This window comes from Chlamydomonas reinhardtii, chromosome 6 (genome assembly GCF_000002595.2).
Source record: "Chlamydomonas reinhardtii strain CC-503 cw92 mt+ chromosome 6, whole genome shotgun sequence".
In the NCBI taxonomy this organism is placed as follows: Eukaryota; Viridiplantae; Chlorophyta; class Chlorophyceae; order Chlamydomonadales; family Chlamydomonadaceae; genus Chlamydomonas; species Chlamydomonas reinhardtii.
This window is the reverse complement of record NC_057009.1, coordinates 3471882-3492813: the sequence shown is the minus strand read 5'-3', so window position 1 is coordinate 3492813 and position 20932 is coordinate 3471882. Positions and strand designations below refer to the sequence as shown.

The window sequence follows — 20932 nt, the reverse complement described above, 5'->3', positions numbered from 1 at the left end:
TTCTTCTATTTCCATGCGTCCATGCACGTCCTCAACTAGCTCCGCACGCTGCCCTTCCTGCTGTTGCCTCTCTGTATCCAATGTATACATAATTGTAACAATAGTACCGCGGGTTTAACTCAACCCAGACTTAGCAGTTTGCACAGTCCTTCGCTGCGCCCTCTCCAGCAATGTTCGCACCAGCCGCTGCGCCTCAGGGCGATGTTGTAGGACTACTTTCGTGGCCGTCCCACCTGGTGGGTGGCACAAGCGCTAAGCGTGCGAAGCGTCGCAGTGATGACTCGAGCGTTCGCGGATTCCGTGCCCAGCAGCTGTCCTACTGTCAGCCACCGTGCTGGTGATGCAACATCTCTGGAGACGTAAAGCGATTCGGGTTAAGCGTTCCGTATGGGTAGTGCAACACCCAAACCCTCCTGATGTTGCACCTCACACCCGCCATGGTATGTACTGCTCCCACCCTGCAGTCCGGCGCGCTTCTGGGCGCCTGCTACCTGCTGGGCGCGCTGTGGGGCATCAGCTGCGGCCTGTTCAGCGTGGGCTGGGACCTGGCGGGCCTGCTGACGGGGCGCAACCGCAAGGCGCGCCGCGCTTGCCTGCTGACGCAGCAACCGCAGCAACAGCCCGCGGCCGTTGCCAGCAGCACTGCCCCTGCCGACCCTCAGCCCCCGGCTCTGGCTTCCGCACCTCAGGCCACCGCTGCCAAACCGCCGACCACGCCGACGCCCGCCGAGAAGCCGCCGGCTCCGGCGGAGGCCAGCCCGCCCTTTGCAAAGCCCATCTCGGGAGCACATGCGCCGGCGGGACCCGTTACTGCTGCAGGCAGGGTGGAGACCACGACTGAAGCGGACGCAGACGCGAAGGCAGTGCAGGCGGCGGATGCGGGACGCGCGTGGCTCGCTCGCCAGGGGCAGCAGCAGCCGGCCGCGGCTGCGGAGCACACTCCAGGAGTGCAGGCGGCGCCGACAGGAAACCGCGGTGCTGCTGCTGTGTACGCTCCGGACCCCAATGCCGGGGCGCTGGAGCGCGAGGAGCAGGGCGCCTGGCAGGATGACGGCGAGCAGAGCGAGGGTGGCAGCAGCACCGCCACCACCTGCTCCTTCTTCACCGCCACCAGCGCCGACGCCATGTCCCGCCGTTCCGACTCCCCAGTCACGCCCGTCGCCGGCACCGGTGCCGTCGTAAACGGCCACGGTGCCGGCAACGGCGAGCAGGCTGCGCCTGCGCCTGCTGCGGAGCAAGTGGGCGTGGCGGGAACTGGAGGAGGCGGCGAGGGCCAGGCGGCCGCGGCGCGGCCGGCGCACAAACGGAGCCATGGTCAGCGCCGCGGTGGCGCCAAGGGTGCCGCGCGTTGATGCGGCCGCTGGTGCTGAGGTGTGGGCATGGCCAATTTGTATTTGTGGAGGAAGGCCGGCAGGAGGACAGAACCGTTGGGGAAGCGAACCCAGACCATTGCAGTCGCACACCTTGTACGACCACACCGGTCATTTGTTGTCGTATATACGACAGGAATGCGCATGGAGAGGGGGTCCGCAACTCGTCACCCAATAATGTGGTTTAGGAAAGCGCAAAGAGAAGGCGGTACCCTGCCGAATGTGTGTGTGTACATACACACGCGGCGGTTGCACAGGCGCGCAGATTGTGTTGTTGAGCAGCAGGTGGTATTCTTTCCAGAGAATTTTACAGCGACGCTTCCCCACATGCGGGAAAGGGCGTGGCCTTGTGCTGAACTTGTTTAGTAACCTTGGAGCTTTACTAGTGCTCTTGGATCTTGAAATTGGTTTGTTGCAGAAATAATCTACGCCAAATTGCCCTGTCCTGATGTCTGAGCAAATTGCACTGCAGACAAGGTGGGTTAGGGCTAGTGCCGAGCGTGGGAGCAGAGCAACATGTGTGGAAGGATGCAGGCAACATCAGATATCCCCGGGTGTCCGACTGGTAGCAGGGGTCGTGTCGTAAACAAGAGATGGGACCTGGATGTGACGTTTGGGGGTCCGTGGTCATTGCCGTAGGGGTGCTTGCTCGCGTTTGATCGAAGTGATTTTTGGGTAGGCAGGTTGTGCCTTGCAAGGGCCACCGCGCGTTGTTTGCTACTTGCTGCAGTTGTTTGCTGATTGCCGCACTTATCTTAGGGTCGCGTTGGGATTTGTCTGTTTGGGGCGTTGTCACGGCGTTGTCACGCGGTCCTGCACGAATGGCGCCAGGGGCCCAGGACCAGGAACGGCAGGAATGGACCCCATTCGAGAGTGGAGGCCGCCGGGCTTGCCGTACAGCTGTACTTCCACGGCGCACACGCGAGCTATGCCGGCGGCATGTGGAATTGTGAATAAGATGTGCACCGGTGTCGGGAACTTTTCGAAGCCCGCGAGGCGCGAGCTGGATACCGCCGGGAGTGTTACCAGACCAGTTGTAAGGGGTTGCAGGATGGAGGTAAGGGTTGGGGCCCACGGTGTCCTGGCGCTGAGTCGCCGACTGTGGCGCACGATGTAACGATGCGCCCGTGACTCTAGAGCTTCGAACGAGTTATGGGATTACGCGTCACTTGAACCTACTCGAGTATGCCTGTGTAACATAAATGTTTGAAGCAAGGTCTCGATCCACTCGTACACTCATGCAGAGCGGTGACGTGCTTGAGGAGGGAAAGCTCAGAGCTGCCTCGACTTTACACAGGTGCGGTGCCACTGCCAGCTTGCGTGCACGGTGCGCGCGGGCCGCTGCTCTCGCGTCCTCATCCCCAGCCCCCAGCCTCATCCCCAGCCCGGCTCCCATGGCCGTGTGTGACTCCTGACTGCCTGTGGTACCTTTGACCGCACTCGGCGAGGACAGGCCGGCGGCGCCACCGATCCCGCGACCCGCCTCCACCCCATGACTCTTCGCTTCCTTCCGACACGCTTGACTCCTCTCCGCAGCAGAGCCCCGCCTCACAAAAACCTCTCGTTGCAATCACTCGGGGCTGCGCCCCACGCTCCCTCAGCCCCTCAGTCCTCGCGCCGCGCACTCTTGGGAATCCAGCAGTCCCACAGTCCCCTGGCGCCCAGGTCCACGTTCCCGCCGCACAGCACCACGCCCACCCGCTTGCAGCCGCGCGTTTGCGCGCTGGCGCCGAAGGCGGGCGACAGCACCGCCGCCAACCCCACCGCGCCGCTTGGCTCCACCACCAACTGCAGGCGGGGGTGCAGGCGGGGGTGCAGGCGGGGGTGCAGGCGGGGGTGCAGGCGGGGGTGCAGGCGGGATGGAGGGTGCGCCCGGGAGGCGGTGGATTCCGACACGGGCTTACGGGGGTACCGTTTTGAAAAGGCCGGGTAGTAGGGATGTCCGGACTCAGTGCGTTCCCTGACCAACCTAGGCTCCTATTTTCTTTGCCGTGCTGTGAACACTTCACTCCAGTCCTGTGCTAAAGTGCCCTGGACCCATGATGAGTCCGGTACATTCGTGCCCACCACAACTTGCCCCACCCCAACCCACCCCGACTTGCTCCATCCCTTGCATGCAGCAGTGTGCGCCCTTCCTCTTCAGCCCGCCTCTTCTGGACCTCATGCGCCGTTGTGCGGTTGGATTCCCACTGGGAATGGCCGAAACAACCCCCACCCCACCCCTACACACAAATACACACACACCGCCCCCCGCACCTTCATCCGCTCCATGATGAGTCGCATGGCGCCTACAATCTCCTGCTCGTCCACTACCACCACACAGTCCACAAGGTCACGCACCACCGGCCACGTCAGGTCGCCCAGCCGGCCTGCGGGCGCAAGGGCAGCCGGGCAGCGGAGCAGCGGAGCAGCAGCGCAGCGGAGCAGGTAGAGGCGCGCGGGAGATTGGGGTGGGGATGGGTGGAGTGGTCGGAGTGGTCGGGGATTTGCCGTGTGATCCCCTGTGTGGATACAACCCCGTATCGCCTCGGACTTCCGGAGCTCTCCAGCTCCGCAAAGAAGCAGCCGCTGGCTCCACAGCCCTCCCCCAGCTCGCACACCCTGGCAGCCAAGGGCGCAAGGCTCGCGCGGCCGCATGGCTTTGTGCGGCTGTGCAGCACGTACCCTGCAGCCCGTCCGCGATGGTGTTGGGTTTGGCGCACGGCACCACCCAGCCCGCCATTTTGGACAGCGCCACGTCAGCGCCGCCGTTGGTGCCGCCCGGCTCCGCGGCAATGATCTGTGCGGGTGGGGGAGGCGAGGGAAGTGAGAGCGGTGAGGGCAGAGAAAGGGGTGAGGGTTTCAAGAATGAAAGTGAAGTGCGCTGGACTGCACGCTAAGGTGAGGGTGGGAATGCAAAGGCGGTGACGGTGCCGGGTGAGGGCCTTGCGGGTTGGGTTTGCCATGGTGGCCCCGCGTTCGCAGCACAGTGCCCAGGCGGCTACCACACCCACGCTGCAGAACTCTGACCTGACCCACCCCCCGCCCTCCATCTGTATCCCCGGCCTGGACTTGACTACGGATACCCCCGGTTCTGGGACTCAGTTTCGTTGGGATTGGCGATAACTCCCTCCCCCAATCTGCAATCCCGGCTTGGCACTGACCGCACCCCACGTCCCCACCCCTTCAGCCACCACCCCACGTCCCCACCCCTGCAGCCCCCACCCCTGCAGCCCCCACCCCGCCGCCCCAACCCCTGAAGCCCCCACCTTTATCCCCGGCTTGAGCGCCTTGGCTGCCAGCGCAATGCCGCTGATCATGCCGCCGCCCGACACAGGCACCACCAGCGCGTCCAGGTCGGGGACCTTCGTGTGTGTGTGTGTGTGTGTGTGTGTGTGTGTGTGTGTGTGTGTGTGTGTGTGTGTGTGTGTGTGTGTGTAGGAGTGAGGGCAGGGCCCCCAGGCAGGGAGCGCAGAGCTGAGACAGGGACAGGAGGGCCGAGGTAGGGCCGGCACCCCTTGCATTGGCAATTCACCACCACAGCCCAGCACCTCCCGCGTATCACAGCACACGCGCACACATGTTGGCACAACACTTGCCCATGCCCACGCCCACGCAGCCCCAAGCATGTGTTTGCATCAAGTAGTCTATCTATTGTTAACAATTTCCCCATTCCGTGTCCACAACCCCAACCCCAACCCCAACGTAAAACCCAGCACTCGCCCCCCCCCCCACTCGCTCCCCACCCCACTCGCCCCACCCACCCTCGTCCCGCTCCCCCCACTGCAATTCTCCTTGCAACGCGACTGTTTCCTTACGGGATTGGCTCAACGTTAACCCACCCACCCCCCTCGCCCCACCTGCTCCAGGAACTCCAGCGCGATGGTGCCCTGCCCCGCAATGACGGGGCCGTAGTTGTACGGCGGCACCAGCGTGGCCCCCGTGGTCGCCGCCACCTCGGCGCACTTGGCCTCACGGGCGTCTACTGTGGGCTCGCAGAAGTACAACGTGCCTGTTGGGGAGGAGGGATCGGGGCGGGGGCGGGGTGACGGTACGGCATGGGTTTTGGTAAGGGAGTGGCACGAGCACGGCATGCGCGTGGCAGGGGTGTGGCCTGAGCGTGGTATGGATGGGTTGCATGCAGCTGGCGGCGTTGGGCGCCAAGCAGCAATAGGCCTGGAGTGCGCAGGGCTGGACCTCAAAAGCCATGTCCACGACCTGAGCACGTAACACACGGCACGCCGGCCAACCTGGCGGCGGCCGCCGGTCGCCAGTTGCGCCGCCCTTGAAGAATCCGCCCTCACGCGACACACTGGCGGACTGCTCCGATTCCTGACACACGAGCCCAATGCCAATGCGGTTATGCGGTGCACACCCTCCAGAATCCTGCAATAGTGCTCCTCCCGAGGCCCCGCCTGCCACCACCGGCCCGATACAAACACACACACACACACACACACACACACACACACACACACACACACACACACACACACGGCCTGCAGCCGCCGCGCCACCTCACCTCCGTACGCCCGCACCGCGTCCACCTTGCACTGCGGCGTGGTGTGCGGCACCACTATGTGCGCGGGGATGCCGCGCAGCTTGGCAGCCAGCGCCAACGCCGCGGCGTGGTTGCCGGAGCTACGCCGCGTGCCAGCGTCGTGTGTGTATGTGTGTGGGGGGGAGGGGGGGAGGGGGTTGGGCGTGCAATTTGTTTGCCCAGCCTTGCACGACGGAGGGCCCGAGTGCCTGGTCGTTAGCCCGCGGCGGGGGCCAGTACAGAGTGGTGGCCACAGCCTGTCTCGCCGGCGCCCTGTCCCTGCCTCCCCCCGTAACCTCGCTTTGTCGCACCTGTGCGTGACAACGCCCTTCTTGGCTTCCTCGTCGCTCAGCAGCTGCACGCTGTTGCACGCCCCTCGGAACTTGAACGCGCCCCTGCAGATGGCGGTTGGCACTTGCCCCCAAACACACGCGGCGTGCCGGTGGTTTGCACGTGCAGGCTCTTCTCGCACGGCTGGGCGCCACACTACGGAAAGGCACTGTCCCCTGAGGCAGATCACTCGCGCTAGCTTTGCAGACTTCGCGTGCGACTCAAGTATGGCCAGCGGCACCTTCCGGGGTTCGCTAGACGGCAACAGCCTAGAAACTAAACTTACGTCCGCTGAAATATCTCGCACTTGAAGAATAGTTGTCTCCCGCCGGCTAGCTCGTTCAGTGCAGAGCATGTTTGGACTGATGTGACGTGTGCGAAGGGCGCGATTCGTTTTTGCGCTGCCTGTATGTCCTCCAACGATGCAGCATAATTATCGCCGGTCATGTTGGTAACAGGTAAGCGCTCGCTCTCCGAACGATGTTGCAAACTGTGAACGTTACCCCAAGGAACACTAGTGTTTCTTCACAGGATTTATCAGTGTGTCATGTAAGTAACATTACAAGTATTATTTGGCAAATGGGTTCTTGTTCTGTGCGCTACTGCCAATGCGGTGGCACGCAACCGTGGCCCAACGTCCCCACACCCTCAGCCCCCGCCTATTTTACGCGTCGCGTGTCCACGAAGCTTGAACTCAAACCACCCTTTACGCATGTTCCACTCTTGCTTTTTCTAAATTAAAACTTCCGCATATCTCACTCCCTCCTTTCTGCGCTGCAATCCAGTCCGCACACGTCTCGTCTATCCCGACCTATTTATGGGCGCCGTCCCACTCGTGTTGCTTTGCAGGGTATACTATAAGTCTCAAAATCGTGTGTGTGCCTAGGTCTCCACCGTTCAGAATAACAGCGTTGCGTAATCCCGTCCCGCCAACCACCTACCGCCACCGCGTCTCGCGCATCCGCACCTCCCTCTGCACTCGGATGGGTGTTTTAAGTGCACAGGGGCGCTGGTTGTGTAGGCGGTGTCGAGGACGTGGTTGAAGTAAGTTCGGCATCGATACTGCATCCCACGCAAAGGCAACATTCAATCACCAGCAGCGAGCAAGCACTCCGCTACGCCGGTCCGCCTATTTGTCTACGCCTCCCCTGGTCTACGCCTCTGTCTCATCCCGCAGAGCTCCGCATGTACTTCGGTTGCCTGCAACCTGCGTACATGGAGCAGTGGCCCCATACAAGGCTTACCGTACTCGATTTGCTTCACCGGGTCCTGCCGACAACACCACCCGCCGTACTACCAAAACGCATCCCGAGACGCGATACCACTACGCAAAAAACAGGCCCGACTCCGGTTCCTCTGCCGCGCCGCCGCTGTACCCAGTTCACGTCCGCTCGCCCAAGCCGTTCCCACAGCCCCGCCCCTCCTACACAAGGACGCAATACAGTTGTACAAAGCTGCAATGCAGCATGCGGTCCAGATCAGCCAACCGAACTGCCAGCCCAAACCTCACACTGCTGCTTATGAACGTCGTCGCTATGGCCATTTACGCAACTGATGCCAGCATAACCCAGCATAACACAGCAGTCCACTACGTCCCCGACTTTCTCCGCCAGTGACTGATGCTTGGGCTTGCCAATATGCCCTTCACGCACCTGCCGCTCACCACGCACGCCTGGGAGTGTAGCCCGTGAAGCGTCTCAGGTCCTTGCACTTACTTCCTGAAAAGGAAACTGTACTACGCAAACTGGTCCCTGATATCCGCAGCCTTACCTGTACTACATGCACAGGCTGTTGCTGCCTTCCCCTAATACATGCAATGGGCCTCGCCTCGCTGTCCAGAAGGTAGGGACCCTCCGGGCGCACCACTTGAATGTTGCCGCAAGCGCCATCCTTTGCGACCCCTAAATCCCAAACACGTCGAGCCGCTGCTCCCAGCCCCGCCCCAGCGTGGGCGGCGGCGGCGGCTGGTGGTAGGATGGGTGACGCATGAGCAGAAGTTCTCCGCCGGCCCCCAGGACGACGTGCTTGCCGTAGCGCTCCAGGGCCTTGCGGGGTCCCGACCGGAAGTGATGGGGATCATTGAGGTCGATCTGGGCACCGAAGGCCACCAGGAAGGGACATATGGCAGCAGGTTACCGTTTATATGCAGCGGGCAGAATGCGCTATAGAGCACTACGGACACGAGGGCATCACGCGTGGCGGCTTCGCAGGACCTCACTGTTGTAACCCCTGCAAGTTCCGCACCTGCTCGACCTTCTTGACCACGCTCTGGGCCTCGGACAGATTGGCATTCTTGATGTTGACGTTGACCTATCAGCACCACAGAAAATAACGAGCAAATGAGGATTCTTCCAAGACTGTCCCAAGCAGCCCGCTATTGAATGGTCCGACCCTGCTTCCTGCCACCACACACCTTGCGCTCCGGTGCTGCAGTGTCCTTTAATACTTCGCGTGTGTAGACGTTGGGAATGATGTCCTTGTTGGCGTTGGCCAACTCCTGCGGGACAGCCTTCGCCTTGATGCGCTCCCATTCCGCTCTGCGTGCGTGTGTGAGGGGTGCTTGCATGAACGTACCGCATCGATCCGCCTGTCCTTCATGGCTTATCCTGTGGCGTATCCCATCCCCAGCTTCTCCAGAGCCCCATCTCACTTGCCCACAGTCAGCCGCATCGCCTTGAGCTCCACTTGCTCCGGCAGTTTGCCCTCTTCATAGGCGAGATCAAGCGCCTTCTGCCGCCTCGGCAGGTAATCCGCAGTGTGCTTTACGCTCTCGCTCACACACGTCTCGGCGCGACCGCTGGCGCGCCGGCCTAAAGCAGGGTGTAGCAAGGGATGCACGCAATGTCAGGCACGGCAGGATACGAGGGGGGCCTCGCTGGGTTCCCACAGCACACGTGGAAAGGCACGAGGTTGGATAACGCACCTCTTGCGCCGAAAGCGGGCACCAGCGTATTTTTCCGCACCGCTTCCGCCACCTCCGCCGTGTTGGCAGCACGGTACAGGTACGCCTCGCTGGCCTTGGCGCGCATCGCAGCAGCGGCGTGGCGTGCAAGCGGGCGGCGGGCGTTGATCAGATCTGCAGCCACTGCCAGAAGGCAGTCGGCCACCGCGAGGGCATCGCCGCCGCTCTGCACGGCCGAGTTGATTGCGCCAAGTAGGCCGCTGAGAAGAGGAAAACAACGCGCAGGTCAGAAGAAGGGAAGTTAGCAAAGCGTGCGCCATGCTCGTCTGCGCCGGGGACCGCTTGCTACCAAAACCTTCGGCCCCACGCACCTGGGCTCAAAGCGCCGCTTGCAAGCACTGTCAATGGCTGTTGTCACGCAGTCCGTGGCGATGCCGGCGGCCATTGCCCCCAGGTATCCCGCGGTGACGGCTGAAGCGGGCGGAGGCAGCGCGCGGCGCAAGAAGTTAATATGGGGCCCCGGTCTGCCCTTGCTTTGCTTGCCCTGGAGTTGTGCCCTTGGGTTTCCAAAAACCACTCTCTCAGGACACGTGCGTATTGTAGGTACAATCGATCGAGGTGGGCCGTGGCCCATCGCACCTGCTGCCAGGACAACCAAGGACCGGGTTGCAGCGCGCATGCAAGCGTCGCCCTCAGAAGAACGGCCCGCCGCGTAGAAGGCAATGGCCTGAACGACCAGGCAACGAAAATACGTAAGGGGGAGGCAATGAGCACGTGTGCCCGACCATAGCAGCATCGCAACGGCACTGACGTTATACCCGAAACGGACGCGCACCCTCAACGTGGGACTACCGCACCCGCGCACCTTCGCATGGCCAACAAGGGGAAGGCTGTTGCACAGCTCTCCGTGGCTCGCCCAGACCTTCTCCCAGAGCCCTGGCACCTCGCCGAACTCGCCTGCAACGGCATGCATGACCGTGCGAACCGTGGCGCCGATGGCGGACCGTTGCGAGTACTCGTTCCAGCTCTCTCCAGCTGCTTTGAAGAGTTTGTCAGCGGCCTCGAGCTGGCCGACGGCAGCGCAGACAACTCCAGCTCCGGCGCGCCAACCTGACTCCAACGTAGTTAGAATTTCGCCGATTACCGGCAACGACTTGGTTGCGCCCATCGTGATGACGGTTGAGTGGCAGGAAAGTGGCAGGAAAGTGGCAGGAAAGGGATTAAGGGACAGAATATTCATGGCATGGAATTCGAATCCAACATGTCCCCACAAGTTGGATTACTGTTAAAAGCTCTCGTATACCTCAGTCCCTTCTTTTTACAGTTTCTGCGCTGCAATTGGCTCGGCTAGAACCTTATATCTGGGGTGCCATGTCCACGTATCTTGACTGGCACGGGTGGTCAGGCCCCAGGCATCTAAGCTGCCGTGCCTACGCATCTTGGCTGGCGGAGGAGGTGTTGCTGCACTATGTACCACGCCTACGTACCACGCCTTATTTTGATTCCCACAAAGGGCGAGCCAGCGCGTCGAGCTGGGAGGTCCAGTTCGCACACGTCTCAGCTATCCCGACCCACTCTGCGGGACTTCACCAACCTAAACCAGGGGAACCCCTGACCTAAACACTTGTAACGACGGGAAAAGGCCCTTCGAAGTTGTCAGGAACGGGAAGTACCAGCGTTACAACACTGTCCCATCGCACACACAGCTATCCCGACCCATTGACGTGCGCTACTGCCAATGCGGAGGCACGCAACCGTGGCCCACCGTCCCCACACCCTCCTATTTTACCCGTCGCGTGTCCACGAAGCTCGAACTCAAACCACCCTTTACGCATGTGCCACTCTTGCATTTTCTAAATTAAAACCTCCGCATATCTCACTCCCTCCTTTCTGCGCTGCAATCCAGTCCGCACACGTCTCGTCTATCCCGACCCATTTTAATGGGCGCGCCCCACTCGTGTTGCTGCCTTGTTGCCGCAGCACTCTCCATTGTTAGCCCTCGTGCGTACCCAACAAGCCAACATATCAGCTCCACAGTTGTGCTAAAGTACAGCAAGGCGTTATACCCTCAGACGCTTTATCCTTTCGTACGGGGGCACGGGCAAACAACCACCTGCAACACCAACTGTTCGATTGTGGTGAAGGCCCAGTACCGCATTAGCGCCGACGAGCCTGACACGAGCTTGCTCACCCACACCAAAGGACAGCCACAGCCACCGCCTCCGCTCCTCCAGTACGCAAAACAATACACCACGCGCCCACAAGCTCACTTTCGCCACCCCAAACCCAATCCTGCCTCACGCCGCCGCCACCTCCTTGCCCGCCGCCGCCTCCTTGCCCCCTGCCGCCGCCGCCGCCTGCCCCTCCGGCCGCATGACCACCATCACCTGCCCCTGAGCCACCTGCTGACCTGGAGCCGCCAGCACCGACTCCACCACTCCCGCGCGCGGCGCCACAACCCTGTGCTCCATCTTCATCGCCTCCAGGGCCACCAGCGGCGCGCCTGCGCACGCAACACGATACTTGTACTTGGGGTTGGGGTTGGGGCGTCGTGTGCATTTTGGCTTCGGTTGGTGCTGTTGTGCACACGCATGCGGCGGCGTTTTAAAGCCACGCGCAGAAACATTCGGTAAGGAGTCTGCAGCAGCACGCGGGCGCACACCTGCTTTGACGGCGTCGCCCTCCGCCACCATCACCGCCACCACGCGCCCCGGCATGGGCGCCGCCACGCTGCCGCCCGCCGCGCCGCCGGCACCCGCGCCCGCCTTGCGACTCCATGTGGCCTCGGGCCACCTGCGTCACCCCGGCACCAGAGAGAGAGAGCATTCTGGCAAGTCTCAGAGACTCAGATCGCAGGACACTCACACAAGAGCATGCGCCCATCTGGGCATCCTTTCATCCACGCGCAAGCCTCCCACCCCTTTCCCTTTCTCACTACCCTTCCCCACTCCCCATTTTCCAATCCCACTCCCCATTTTCCAATTCCTATCTCCCAGCACGCACGTGAAGTGGAAGTGTTCGCCGTCGTTCAGCCACAGGTCCAGTGTGTGCTCAACCGGCACGCCGCCGCCGCCGCCCGCCGCCGCACTGCCCAGCACCGCCGCCTCCAGCCGCCGCCCGCCCACCTCCGCCACCACCCGGCCACCGTCAGGTGACAGGCTGGCGCCGCGCACGCGCAGCCCCGCAGGTGTAGCGGCAGTAGCAGCAGCAGCAGCAGTAGCGGTGGCGGTAGCAGAGGAAGGTGATGTGTGCGAGGCGTGCTTGTGCCCGTGATGATGATGGTGGTGGTGTTCGTGTGCTTTGGCGGCGGCCGCCTTGGCAGCCTCCGCCTCCGCCGCGGCCTCGAGGGAGGCCGAGGTCCGCTCCACCTGCAGGGGTGCCGGGGCGGGGTTGCATGCCCGAGTACAGCGAAAGGGGGGATAGACGCCCATGCAGAGCGGGAGTGAGTACACACTAAGTGGGGTGGTACGCAGGAGTTCGAGGTGCGAGTGTCCGACCCATTACCACGTCTTGCCAACCCAACCAGCAACATCTTAGTACCTCAGGCCCTTTGACCATCCTTCACAGCAATCTCAGGCAGCCACAACAAATTTTTCAATGCGCGAGAAAGCCCACCCACCATGAAGTCGCCACCGCCCAGCACCGTCAGCGCCAGGTGCAGCTCGGCGCCGGCCGCCTCCGCGCCGCCCGCACCGCCCTCAGCGTGCCTCAGGCTGTAGGCGCGCCGGTGGTTGTGCCACAGCCGCCAGCTGTCGCCGGCGCCACCGGCGCCACCGGCGTTGCCCCAGGGCCCCAGACGGGCTGACAGGCCCTGCGCCGCCTCCGCCTCCGCCTGCTGCCGCACCGCCAGCAGATGTCGGGCCACAGCCGCCAGCGCCGCCACCTGTGTGTTTGGTGTGTGGTGGTGTGCCCGGCATGACATGACACAGCGCAAGGGGCAGCTTTGTGACGGTGTTTGAGAGTGCTTACTTGTACCGACATGCAAATGCCCCAGTCCCCTCCCTCTCCCCACTGGCCTCTCCGCAGGGATGGGACCTATTCGCTGGGCTTTGACAGTGAGCCCCGTCCCACAAACACCGCGAGCATCGCACAGCATCGCAAGTTTAATCCTGCGTACCGTACTTCCTTTCTTGTGCTCCGTTACACACCCACCCACCTCGTCTGGCACGGGCTGCGGCGCAAGCAGTGTGTCCCTGTGCCGCGCTATGAAGGCGGTGGTGAGCTCAGAGCGGGTGGCAGCGGCGAAGTCGGGGTGGGTGGCCAGGCGCAGCAGGAAGGGGATGTTGGTGGGCAGGCCGGCAACCTGGGGGGGGGGCACGCACACGGTGTGTGTGTGTGTGAAGGAGGTGAATGTGGAGGGGCGTGTGTGTGTGTGTGTGTGTGTGTGTGTGTGTGTGTGTGTGTGTTCGTGGGCAGGGTGTTGGCAGCGTGAGTGGGAGGATAGGCAGAAGTGAGAGCGCACAAACTATCAACCAGATTCACGCGCAAACGTGTCGCACGCACGTGCTCTCATACACACTCAAACACACACATGTTAGTTTTTGTGCTCTTTACCACACACATGTGTTAGTGTACTTTAACACATGTTAAAAATGCCGCGCACCTGCGTCTGTTTGAGTGCCTCCACCAGCGCCGCCAGTGCTGTGGCGCGGTCGGGGCCGTGTGTGACCAGCTTGGCAATCATGGGGTCGTAAAAGGTGCCCACCGCGTCGCCCTGCGGCAGGGGGCAGAGGCAGGCAGGCAGACGCAGGGGCAGGGGCCAGGGCAGGGGGACAGAGGCAGGGCAGAGGCAGGGTGAAGATGCAAGTGCAGGCAGGTAGAAAGCAAGTAGGAAGGTGGGCGGAGAGGCGGTAGGTAGCCAGGTGCGGTGCCGTACACACGGAAACATACAGACACACAGACAGACAGAAAGCACTCGCGTCCTCCTGCTTCCCACGCCTGCTTCCCCCGTATGCCCGAGTCGCTCCCTACCCCCCTTCCCGCCTCATCATCACCGCCCCCAAACTGTCTCCACAATGCTATTCACACACGGGCTGCTGCTCCCTGCCCCACACATCCCCTCACCTCCCGCACGCCGCTGTCCACGCGCACGGGGGCGTTGGCAAACGTCACGGCAGCTGCCGGCGTGCGCCACCGCCGCACCGTGCCCGCGCCTGTGTGCCGGGCAGACCCAGACGCAGACGCAAACACGCGCCACATTCAGGCTCCGCATGGGTCGCGTGGGTCACACACAATGGGGCGACAGCAGTCGGGCAAAGCCGTGCGGCACTGCATACGGTGTAACAAGCACCCCGGCACCGGACCCCTACCCTTAGCCTCCTCCCAAAGCACACACGAAACACACACGCGTGGCACGATCGACTTCCTTGTCCGCCCCTCCCCAACACAGCATGCCCTCCCTCTCCCTTGACTATTGCGGCCTACTTGGTTGGGCGCGGGCAACCCGAACCCCCATCTCTCTCATGCACGACACGCGAAACGACACGGCGACACGCGCGCCACCCACCCGGCAGGAAGTTGTTGCGGGGGCTCTCCGCGTAGATGCGCGCCTCGAAGGCGTGCCCGCGCACCTGCAGCTGCTGCTGGCTGCGCGGCAGGGCGCCGCCCGCCGCCACGCACAGCTGCCACGCCACAAAGTCCTGGCCCGTGATGGCCTCCGACACGGGGTGCTCAACCTGCGGCGCGCGGGGTGCGGGTGCCCACGTGATCAGCGTGGCAGCGAGGAAACCCCCTTGGCAAAACCCTTCCGCCCACTGCCCGGCACCTTTCTGTGCCCACCGCCTGCCTGCCGGCCAGCCAGTCGGCCAGCCCCTGCCACACCTGCAGCTATGTGTTCACCTCCATGAAATAGAACTGCTGCCCCGAGGCCCCCCAAAACACACACGCACACACACTCGCCCTTGCCGCCTCAATCCCCCGACGCCTCGGCCGCCATCCCATTTTCATTATCACTTGCAACTGTTGCCTCTGCCTGTGCTCCGCTCGTTTTAGCTTGGTTCGGTTTTAGTTTGGGCTGGTATCTACAACCCCCCCCATTTCCCCCTCCCCCGACCTCGCACCTGCAGCCGCGTGTTCATCTCCATGAAGTAGAACTGCTGTTCCGCGCTGTCGGTGTCCACGATGAACTCCACAGTGCCGGCGTTGCGGTAGCCCACGGCTCGGGCGGCGCGCACGGCCGCCTCGCCGATGTGCCTGGGCGCGTGTGGTTGGGAGCGTGTGCGTGTGTGTGTGTATGTGTGGTGTGGGTGTGGGTGTGTGGTGTGGGTGTGGGTGTGAGGGCATATGTGTGTGTGTATGTCCGTCGGTGTGAGGGCGTGTGGGGTGAGGTGGGGGCGTATGTGTGAGAGGGCAAGTGAGCAAGAGGACATGCGTGAGACGGCTTGTGCGGCCTGATCATGCGCAGCGAGTGGAACTGCCTTCTGCTGCTAGCTAGCTGCTGGCCGCCGTCAGGTCTGCAGCGGCAGCACCGGCCGGCTGTGGTGTGGCTGCGTGTGTCCACCCACACCCACGCACCTGTGGAACTCCTCGGGCAGCCCGGGCGCGGGCGCCTCCTCGATGATCTTCTGGTGGCGGCGTTGCACCGAGCAGTCGCGGTCAAACAGGTACACGGCGCCGCCGTGCCCGTCGGCAAACACCTGAACGGAGAGGGTGGGAGAGGGTGGGGTGGGGTGGGAGAGGGTGGGGTGGGGTAGGGTGGGGTAGGGCGGTGGTTGTGGTGCTGACTCGTGATGCTGACAGAGGGTTGTCAACAATCAATCCGGGAGATGCACGGGGCAAGGGTTTTCGCTCCAGCTCGTGTGTGTGTGTGTGTGTGTGTGTGTGTGTGTGTTTGTGTGTGTGTGTGTGTGTGTGTGTGTGTGTGTGTTGTGCATTGCACACCGCGCCCACCTGCACCTCCACGTGTCGGGGCCGCTGTATGTAGCGCTCCAGCAACAGCCGGTCGTCGCTGAAGGAGGCCAGCGCCTCGCGCCGCGCAGAGCTGAGGGCGGAGGCACGGGGGAGGCAGGCGGGACAAGGGGGTTTGGGGGTGAGAGGGAGGGAGGGAGAGGGGAGAGGCAGGGGGCGGACAAGGGGGGCGCACTGACATTTCCGGCTCCCTCTAGTTTTCCCTGCCCTCGCCCCACCTCCCGTCCCCCACCTCCCCCCACCCCGCACCACCCACGTGATGGCCTCCCAGAGGTCGTGGGGCCCCGTGGCCAGCTTCATGCCCTTGCCGCCGCCGCCGCTGACCGCCTTGACCAGCAGCGGATAGCCCACACGGCCCGCCTCCGCCACAAGGCTGTGGGGGACAAGGCGCGGCACGGGGAGCGGCAGGGCGGGGGTTACATTCATGATTGATGAAGAAGTGAAAGGAGGGTGGTTCGCGTTGTTTTCAATGAGTGATAACGTATCAGAAGCAAACTTGGCAGGGTGGAGAGGGGTGTTTCGAAATATTGGGTGCGGCGGCTCCTCGCCGGGCATCCACTGCTGCCATATCAGTCGCCAGTAAGCCTTGCCAACTTGCTGTGTCCTAAGGTGAGCTCGACAAGATCAGAACTCTCGTGTAGGACAAAAGCGCATCCTCTTCGTCCGGCCCCCAGCCCTCCTCCCCAGCTCTCCCCCCCTCGCCCTCCCCTCACCGCTCCTCGCTCTGGTCGTCGCCGTGGTAGCCGGGGACCACTGGCACACCCGCCGCCTGCGTAGTGCGTTAGGAAAGCACGAGGTTAAAGGGCACCGTATGCGCGTGCGCCTGTGTGTGGCGTTGCCTTGTGTGCTACAGGCGGGGCCAGCCCCTTCCTAGCCTCCCCCCTCCACGCATCCACACACACGCTCCCCACACACACACCTGCATGATCTCTTTGGCTCGGCTCTTGTTTCCCATGGCGCGAATGGCCTCAGCGGGCGGCCCCACGAAGGCCAGCCCGGCAGCGGCGCAGGCCTCGGCGAAGGCGGCGTTCTCACTGAGGAAGCCGTAGCCGGGGTGCACCGAGTCGGCGCCAGAGCGCCGGGCCGCGTCCAGGATGGCGTCGGCGCTGCGGGGTTGGGGTGTTGGGGAAGGGAAGGGGGGAGGGAGGGGGAAGAGGAAGAGGGGGAGTGCAGTTGGGAGGGAGGGATGGGGATGGGAGTGGGCAGGGGAAGCAAAGGGCGCACGTTGATGCAGGAGAAACACGGTAGCGAGGGGTAGCGCATCACCTTACCCAACCCGACCCCCCGCCTTCACTGCCGTCTCACACAGACACTCCGCACACACACACGCACACACACATACTACACGGCTGCTCCCCAGGAACCCAGCACTCACCGCAGGTAGCTGTCACGTGCCGCCGCGGCGCCAATGCAGAAGCTTTCATCCGCCAACTCCACGTGTTTGGCGCGCCGGTCTGCTTCGCTGTAGACCGCGACAGTTGGGACGCCGAGCTTCCGGGCCGTGCTGAGGATGCGGCAAGCGATTTCACCGCGGTTGGCTACTAGAAGCTTTTTCACCATTGGCGAGGGGTCCGTTGCGGAGGTAGCGAAGCCCAGCGCCGCGAGCAGCGGCCTAGGGCTCGGGGCTGACGATGCATTCGCTTGCGACAGCCGCGCGCGGCACAGCAACGCTTGCGTGCGGTGCCGTGTGGACGATCCCTGGCGTCTTAGGGCCGATAGCCCTAGCAGCCAGGCCCCGGGTTGCATTTCGCAAGCTCCGCGACTTTTCCTCTACTACTGGCGCGCGTTTTCTCGTCGCGACCCTACTTGCACCAAGTCGCGGGAATAATGCTATTTAGTATCGTTGTGGTTTGCACCGAGATGTTGCAGGAGTAGGAGACTCGCCGTGGGGTTCGAGAGCTGACCTGGAGTCCGCCGTGTCACTGCATCGGGCGCATCCGTGCCGTGCCTACAGTCTTGTCCGTCACCCCGCCCCCCCCATCGGCGGCTCCCACACCCCCAAGGCCCGCTGCAGCATACGATGAGCTCCGAGTGTGCCGCAATAAGCCAGTGGAAACATGCAAAAGCGTTTATGGGATGCACCTGGCCAAGTCCTAATGCCGAGGACATCCCTCCATGGTCAAAGGCTTTCCAGTGCCCCACCCCGCGAGCGTACTTGCTTCACTGTTAATGCTACATGCACGAGTCTGCTTGCCTATGGTGATTGGGTGCGGTGCGGTTGTCGCGGACGGCATCGCCGGGCGCTGGCGGGCCCGCAGCGGCCGCGCGTCCTGCATTGGGCTAGGCTGGTGCTCCCGCCCTCCCGCCAAATGGCCCAAAACTAGCTAGGTATCATTTGTTTCGCCCCTGCACCCTTAAGCTGCATTGTTACAGTGCTAATATCTACACCCCTATAACAACTTGTTCTCGAGGACCGGAACTGGTTTAAGATCGTGACCTTCGCGGGCTTGGGCCCCGGAGCCCTTCCCTTTACTCTTTAGTTTGCGTCATTTGAGTGAACTAGACAACCATGTTTGGAGCCCAGGCCCAGGCGAAGCCTGCGCACAACCCGAATGGCGATTTGGAGGTGCCGGCGCCAGGCGACATGGATTCCATCAGCAGCCTGACGTTTAGCCCAACGAGTGACTTCTTTGCTGTCACGTCATGGAACAACAGCGCCTACGTGTGGCAATACAACCAGCAAGGGCAAACCTTTGCCAAGGCGCAGAACGCTGGCACTCAGCCAGTGCTAGCGAGCGCCTGGAAGAATGACGGCAGCGGCATTTTCCTGGCGGGCTGCGACAAGGCGGTCCGGCTGTGGGACCTGGCCAGCAACCAGGCGGTGCAGGTGGCGATGCACGACGCCCCCGTCAAGGCCGTGGCGTGGTGCCCGCAGATGAACTTGCTCATCACCGGGTCCTGGGACAAGACGTTCCGCTACTGGGACACTCGCTCGCCGACGCCAGCGCACACGGGGCAGCTGCCGGAGCGGGTGTACGCGATGGACTTGCGGGAGGACCTGCTGGTCATCGGCACGGCGGACCGCAGCCTGCACGCGCTGTTTGTAAACCAGCCGCAGCAGATCAAGACGCTCGCGTCGCAGCTAAAATGGCAGACGCGCTGCGTCGCGGTGTTCCCAGACAAAAAGGGGTTCCTGGTCGGCTCCATCGAGGGCCGCGTCGCGGTGTCGCACCTCAGCGAGCAGGACCAGAAGGACAAGAACTTCACCTTCAAGTGCCACCGCCTGGAGACCGACATCTACTCGGTCAACACCATGTCCTTCCACAACCAGTACGGCACATTTGTCACCGCCGGCTCCGACGGCACCTACAACTTCTGGGACAAGGACTCCAAGCAGCGCCTGAAGGCGCAGGCCAAGGCCATGTACCCCAACGGCCAGCCCGCACCCATCACCTGCGGCGCCTTCGACCGCACCGGCCTCATCTACGGCTACGCGCTCAGCTACGACTGGAGCAAGGGCTACGCCGAGTACAACCCCACCACCATGAAGCCATACATCATGCTGCACTCGTGTAAGGAGGACGAGGTCAAGCCCAAGCCCAAGCAGCCCACCGCCGGCCGCAAGTAAGCAACAGTGGCCGGCTGGAGCGGCGGCGGCGGCGGCAGCGACGTTGGCGGGGGCAGTGGCGTCGGTGGGCAGCGGCAGCGGCGGGTGGTGCCGACGGGAGCGCGGGAGGAGCTGCTGGAGGAGCGGTGGAGCGGCGGGGCGGTGGCCATGGGATGGAGGCGGCAGCAGCGGTGGGGTGGACAGTGGCGGCGCGGCAACAGGGGGGCGGAGGCGGACCCGGCGGCGTTGGGGCTCACTGGCGGCCGCCGCCGGCTCCCGCGCGCAGACAGCAGTGGGCGCACGGGCGGCGTGCTCTGGCAGTCGGTACGGGCCCACGCCAAGGCCGGCCCGCCTGTTGGGTTGCAACGCGGCGGCTGGGCCCACGCTGCGGCGTGGGCCCGGATTGAGCCCGCCTGTCAGGGCTGGCGAAGCTGGCAACGATGTCTGGGATGCAGCAAGAGCTCGCGCAGCAAGGGCCGTCAGGAGCAGCCAATGGGCGCTGCAGCGTCCCTCCCAGCCGGCCGGGGTTGTTTGGCCGGGCTGCTTGATGTTGCTGCTGAGCGACGGGGGCTGCAGCTGTCGCGCGGAGGGGGCGGTGACGTTGTGATGCAGAGTGCAGATGGGCAAAAGGCAGACCGGGTGCTTTGGGTGGCTCCGGACAGAATTGTGGCCTTTTACGCGTATTGGGCCTAGTATCGGTGTGTGAACGGCCGGACAACGAGCGACGGTAGCGGTGTTAGTCAGAGTGAACTGACAGTTACAATTGATTGGAAAAGCGATAGGTGTGCTGTGTGTGTTGTGTTCGGAGTTAGCTAGCTGCGCAATCGCAACCGAGACACGTTGGAGGGGGGCAAGTACCGTACTGCTGTGGCGGCTTTGGGAGCACGACGCGAGATGGGCCCGCCACGTATGCTTTGGACCTGCAAAGCTGGCACAGGGTCCACGGGACTTGGCGTATGTACGAGTACGGAGTACGGGGTGCGTAATGTTTTGTCAGTTTCAACAACACTCAGAACGGGGCCTGGGCGTGGCGGAGGTGTGGGTGGCGGTGCATGTGTGCGTACGTGCTTGATAAGCAGTTGCGCCGTGTGCAGGATGCGCTGCTTGGCTGGGGCCGGTGCATGGTGCACACATCATGCGAGGGAGGCGCTTGACTGGGATGTGCCTGGCCTTTTGTGCGCTGCTGTTCGCGCGGACTCGATACTGGTGGAGCTGGGAATCCGTAATGATGAAGATGCGAAAAGACTATCTGATTCCACGGCCAATGGGGTGAAAGAATGATGGGGCACAGGGGCAAGGACATGAGCAGCAGCACTGGGGCGCAGCAGCTTACAATGCTGGGGAGCTGGTCACGGCGA

General features: G+C 63.0%; 5 protein-coding genes across 5 annotated transcripts; 2 read left to right on the top strand and 3 right to left on the bottom strand.

Annotated features, from left to right (window-relative positions):
- The first annotated feature begins 100 nt into the window (after positions 1–100).
- Positions 101–2579, top strand: CHLRE_06g278102v5 (uncharacterized protein). The gene is made up of 2 exons (XM_043063056.1): positions 101–236; positions 465–2579. Exons 1-2 carry the CDS (start codon positions 171–173, stop codon positions 1350–1352), a joined length of 954 nt encoding a protein of 317 aa, XP_042923762.1. The 5' UTR covers positions 101–170; the 3' UTR covers positions 1353–2579.
- A 68-nt stretch (positions 2580–2647) lies between these two features.
- CHLRE_06g278101v5 (uncharacterized protein) lies at positions 2648–6720 on the bottom strand. Its single transcript, XM_001698060.2, has 8 exons — positions 6506–6720; positions 6201–6284; positions 5872–5990; positions 5210–5361; positions 4619–4714; positions 4035–4149; positions 3627–3739; positions 2648–3158 (listed from the first exon to the last, which is right to left on the bottom strand). Exons 1-8 carry the CDS (start codon positions 6664–6666, stop codon positions 2976–2978), a joined length of 1023 nt encoding a protein of 340 aa, XP_001698112.1. The 5' UTR covers positions 6667–6720; the 3' UTR covers positions 2648–2975.
- Positions 6721–6766: 46 nt separating this feature from the next.
- CHLRE_06g278099v5 (uncharacterized protein) lies at positions 6767–10340 on the bottom strand. The gene is made up of 8 exons (XM_043063055.1): positions 9987–10340; positions 9761–9848; positions 9493–9592; positions 9143–9381; positions 8870–9029; positions 8633–8756; positions 8464–8529; positions 6767–8309 (listed from the first exon to the last, which is right to left on the bottom strand). Exons 1-8 carry the CDS (start codon positions 10287–10289, stop codon positions 8121–8123), a joined length of 1269 nt encoding a protein of 422 aa, XP_042923761.1. The 5' UTR covers positions 10290–10340; the 3' UTR covers positions 6767–8120.
- Positions 10341–10427: 87 nt separating this feature from the next.
- Positions 10428–17884, bottom strand: CHLRE_06g278098v5 (uncharacterized protein). The gene is made up of 15 exons (XM_043063054.1): positions 17403–17884; positions 16947–17133; positions 16741–16796; positions 16284–16400; positions 16010–16100; positions 15635–15756; positions 15181–15313; positions 14628–14796; positions 14186–14274; positions 13725–13835; positions 13278–13424; positions 12741–13004; positions 12125–12489; positions 11784–11914; positions 10428–11624 (listed from the first exon to the last, which is right to left on the bottom strand). The coding sequence occupies exons 1-15, from the start codon at positions 17585–17587 to the stop codon at positions 11419–11421; spliced, it is 2373 nt and encodes a 790-aa protein (XP_042923760.1). The 5' UTR covers positions 17588–17884; the 3' UTR covers positions 10428–11418.
- A 496-nt stretch (positions 17885–18380) lies between these two features.
- Positions 18381–20822, top strand: CHLRE_06g278097v5 (uncharacterized protein). The gene has a single exon (XM_001697986.2). The coding sequence runs from the start codon at positions 18537–18539 to the stop codon at positions 19593–19595; it is 1059 nt and encodes a 352-aa protein (XP_001698038.1). The 5' UTR covers positions 18381–18536; the 3' UTR covers positions 19596–20822.
- The last annotated feature ends 110 nt before the right edge of the window (positions 20823–20932 follow it).